General features: G+C 57.7%; 1 protein-coding gene across 1 annotated transcript; it reads left to right on the forward strand.

Annotated features, from left to right (window-relative positions):
* The first annotated feature begins 408 nt into the window (after positions 1 to 408).
* HOXB7 (homeobox B7) lies at positions 409 to 3907 on the forward strand. Its single transcript, XM_075722883.1, has 2 exons — positions 409 to 808; positions 3654 to 3907. The coding sequence occupies exons 1-2, from the start codon at positions 409 to 411 to the stop codon at positions 3905 to 3907; spliced, it is 654 nt and encodes a 217-aa protein (XP_075578998.1).

Genomic DNA, 3907 nt, shown 5'->3' on the forward strand with positions numbered 1-3907 from the left:
CCTCCAGCAGAGAGAGACCGAGAGGGAGACGCTGGTTTATCAGCAACGTGCTTTTACCCCCCACCCCCCCTTTTCTCTTTCTCCCTCCGTCTGAGCTGAAAACTGATTACAGGTTGCTTATCGACTCCAGCACAATTTCACCCCTTCCAGCATAGATCTTGGAGGGTTTTATATCGCATCAATTATTTATCATATTTTATAAATCCAGCAGCACTACAATTTTTTGCCCCCGAGGAGGGAGCGGGCGGCGATTGGCGCCGCCGGAGCCACGTGCCCGCGCGTCACATGGGCCGGGAGGAAAAAGGGCTCCTTTTTGGTGTAAATCTGGACTCTAATTCCGTAATATATCACGGTACCTCGTAAAACCGACACTAAAACGTCCCGACCTACAAATCACCCGGCCAAATTATGAGTTCATTGTATTATGCGAATGCTTTATTTTCTAAATATCAAGCCGCAAGTTCGGTTTTCCCATCCGGAGTCTTTCCCGAGCAAACTTCTTGCGCTTTCGCCTCCAACACCCAGCGAGCGGGGTATGGGGCCGGATCCACGCCTCCCTTCGCCGCCTCCATGCCCGGGCTCTACTCCAGTGGCAGCGCCGTGCACCCCCAGCCCCCCAGCATGTACTCCTCGGGCTACGGCCTGGAGCCCGGCTCCTTCAACATGCACTGTTCCCCTTTCGAGCAAAACCTCTCCATGATGTGCCCGGGAGACGCTTCCAAGCAGAACTGCAGCAAAACGGACCAGAGGGACTCAGATTTGCAAAGCGACAGTAACTTCCGCATCTACCCCTGGATGAGGAGCACAGGTAAGCCCCAGCCTCCCGAAAGAGAGGAGCCCGGGGGGGGCGGGGGGCTGGGGGGAGTGTAAATTATTTGCTGGCGTGCGCGGGGGGTGGCGGAGGGGGAGGGGAGGGGGGAATTGTCCCCAACTCCTTTCATGACGTTTCACCGAAAACGCATCTTCAAAGGAGAGAGGGAGAGCGCGCACACACGCGCACCCACCCCCGCCATAAAGCCATCCTTTTAGCTTTAAATATTTATTGGTGTTGCCGGGGCTGTGTATGTGCCGTGCGAAAGGCAGTTTGTCTTAGGAAGGACAGACAGAGCTGCAGAAATAATGGCCAGCCCCTTCTTCTCCTATATTTACAGGATGGAGATTGTGCTACCCCCGTGTAGATATGGATTCTGAAAGAAACTGTTGATGGGAGGTGCTTGCAGGCTCGGTTTGTTTTCTGTTAGATTGCAAAACCTGCATTTGCCAGCCCCTCGCCACCGAGTCCCAGACACTGCAATTAGGCGCAGCGCGTTGCCATCAGAAACGGCAACACATCATCCCCCGTGCAATTAAAAGCCCCGCTCTCAAATCCGTGACACTCGGGCCGGAGTCCGGATGGATGGGTGGCTGGGTGGCTGGGTGGCTGGGCGGGTGGATGTGGGGGGCGGGGAGCACGTTTCTCCGTGTCACCTCCCGAAAAACATCCCCGCGGAGGGGTGCGGTGTGCTCCGCGCCTTGGGGAAGGCTCCTTGGGGACCCTGGGGTGCTGAGCCTGGCCCTGCTGGGGGGCTGGGGGGTCCCCGGGCCGCTGCCGCGGAAGGCCGCGCAGTGCTCCGCGCAGTGCTGCGCGCCAGCGGAGCGGGGGGGGACGCCCCACGCCGGGACGCGCACACGGGTGTCCGACCCAGCCCCGCCGAACGCGGGGCGGCCGCGCTGCCTTCAGGCACCGGCGCGAGGTATTAATGGCAATTAACGATTAATAAAGCCCCGGTCCGCCCGCTCGGAGCGGCCCCTGTGCACGCGTGGCCGTGTTTACACTGGTGGGGTCCCGCGAAGCGGGGGGGGGAAGGCGCTGCCGGCCCGGCGGGAGCGGGAGGAAGGCGCCAGTTCATCTTCCAGCCGCCCCGGCTTCGCCTCTGCCGTGCCAGGCTGCAACGTGAGAGCATCCCTGCAGCCAGCCTCCCTCCGCGGCCAAATATTCGGGAAGGGTCTTGTTAGGAGCCCTCGGGGGCGAGGGGAGTGCGGGCCAGGCTCCCTGCGAAGCAGAGGGGAAAGAAAACAGCGGGGCAGGCAGTGTGGAGCGGCTTATAAAGGCAGGAGTCACCCTCACGCTTATTTGGTGGTCAGTTCTTTCCATTACCTGCTCCATAATTCATTCACTTTTACAGTTGATTTATCAAAGACCAAATATTTCTGGTCGTAAACACTTCATCTCTGCTTTTATCTGACTTTAGACTTAAGAAGCCCCCCACTCCTTACCCCCCTTTTACCCTGTGATGCTGAGCATCAACATGAGAGAGGGGTTGGGAGCAGGGAAAGGCGCTCAAAAAACCCTGGATGCTCTGGGATCTGATGAGCCTAAAACCAGAGAAACTCGACCTCGGTCGTAAAAGCGGGGTCCTGTGTGTCCCGTCCCCCGTCCCCCCCCCGGTGCCCCATGCCCACTGTGCGATCGCTTGTGGAATTTCATCAGCGAGCAGAGATAGAGTTGTCATCCCTATTCAGCAGCAGTTTATGGCTCTCCCCTCAGCGGATTTTACAACCCACATTCCACGACCTGCACATTTTTACTTTACAGCTAGCCTGGCTATTTTGCTTTTTTTTTTTTTTCCCCCCCTCCTCCATTTAATGACTGGATCTTTTCTTCTTTTAAAAAGAAAGAGGGGGGGTGGGTGGGGGGAAAAGGAAGAAGAAGAGGAGTCTGGAGGAATGTGTGGAGGAGAGGCCGAGGGCTGCTGTTCGCCATCCCCAGCACTCTGGGAAAGCATACGTTATGCTATAGATATACATAGCATTTACACAGAAAAGCCAGGCAGGATCACAAACACCATATTGCAGAATTATTTCCAATCAGGCGGCGGGGAGTGCCGGGTGGAAGGCAGGATTAGGAGCTGGGCCCTCTCCAAAGCCCGCTCGCAGGCAGCTGGGGGGGGGGGGGGGGGCCTGGGGGAAGGGGTGAGGCGCTTCTCGTGTGCGGAGCCCCCCACAAGCACAGCCGGGGGGTAGCAGCCCCCCCGTCAGCCCCAGAAGTGGCTGCTGGGCCCAAAACAGCCCCTTGAAACAATTAAGAGCATCACACACCTTCCGAGCAGGCGCCCTGATGACAGCTTTGAGAGGACAAATAGTTGGATTTGCGTAGGCAGCAGGCGCCTCTCCCGCTCGACTGTATTTCTGTATTTATTCCCCAAACATCCGACATTTCTGGTGTCTAAACACAAACTAAAGCAGGAGCTCAGGGGCTGAGCGCTGCTACGAGGGCAGGAAACTTTCTGAAGTTCGCTGTTCACTCGGAGGCACGCAGAGGCACACGCACAAAAAGCAGCGCAAGCTCTTCCTAGAGGAAGGGGAATTGCAGCTGGGGTGGGCTGGGGGCTGCGAAGGGGCAGGGGGAGGTAGGGAAAGCCTCCAGCAGGATGAGGTGACCTTGCAAAGAAAAAGAAGGGCTGTCCCAGGTTGTGCAGTTCCTCCGAGGACTTTGTCCCCCCGTGGGACTGCGGTGGCTGGGTGCTCGCTGGGCTGCACCCAAAGACAAAAGCGAGGGAGCAAACCACGCCAGCACCCCCAAAACATCTCCCCCAAAGCAGCAAACCACGCCAGCACCCCCAGAACATCTCCCCCAAAGCCCCAGCTGCTCTAAAGCCGCATTTATTCCCCAGGCACCGACAGAAAACGCGGCCGCCAGACCTACACCAGGTACCAGACCCTGGAGCTGGAGAAGGAGTTCCACTACAACCGCTACCTGACGAGGAGGAGACGCATCGAGATCGCCCACGCCCTGTGTCTCACCGAGAGACAGATCAAAATCTGGTTCCAGAACAGGCGCATGAAGTGGAAAAAAGAGAATAAAACTGCCTGCTCCGGCTCCAGCAGCCAGGAAAAACCAGACGCGGAGGACGACGAGGAGGAATGA

The sequence above is a fragment of the Pelecanus crispus genome, chromosome 18 (assembly GCF_030463565.1).
Source record: "Pelecanus crispus isolate bPelCri1 chromosome 18, bPelCri1.pri, whole genome shotgun sequence".
Lineage (NCBI taxonomy): Eukaryota > Metazoa > Chordata > Aves > Pelecaniformes > Pelecanidae > Pelecanus > Pelecanus crispus.

Excerpts from the sequence above, each read along its gene's own strand:
- HOXB7 (XM_075722883.1), top strand. The coding sequence starts at position 409 with ATGAGTTCATTGTATTATGCGAATGCTTTATTTTCTAAATATCAAGCC. Across the intron at positions 809-3,653 it reads CCCCTGGATGAGGAGCACAG|GCACCGACAGAAAACGCGGC; the intron begins GTAAGCCCCAGC and ends TTTATTCCCCAG.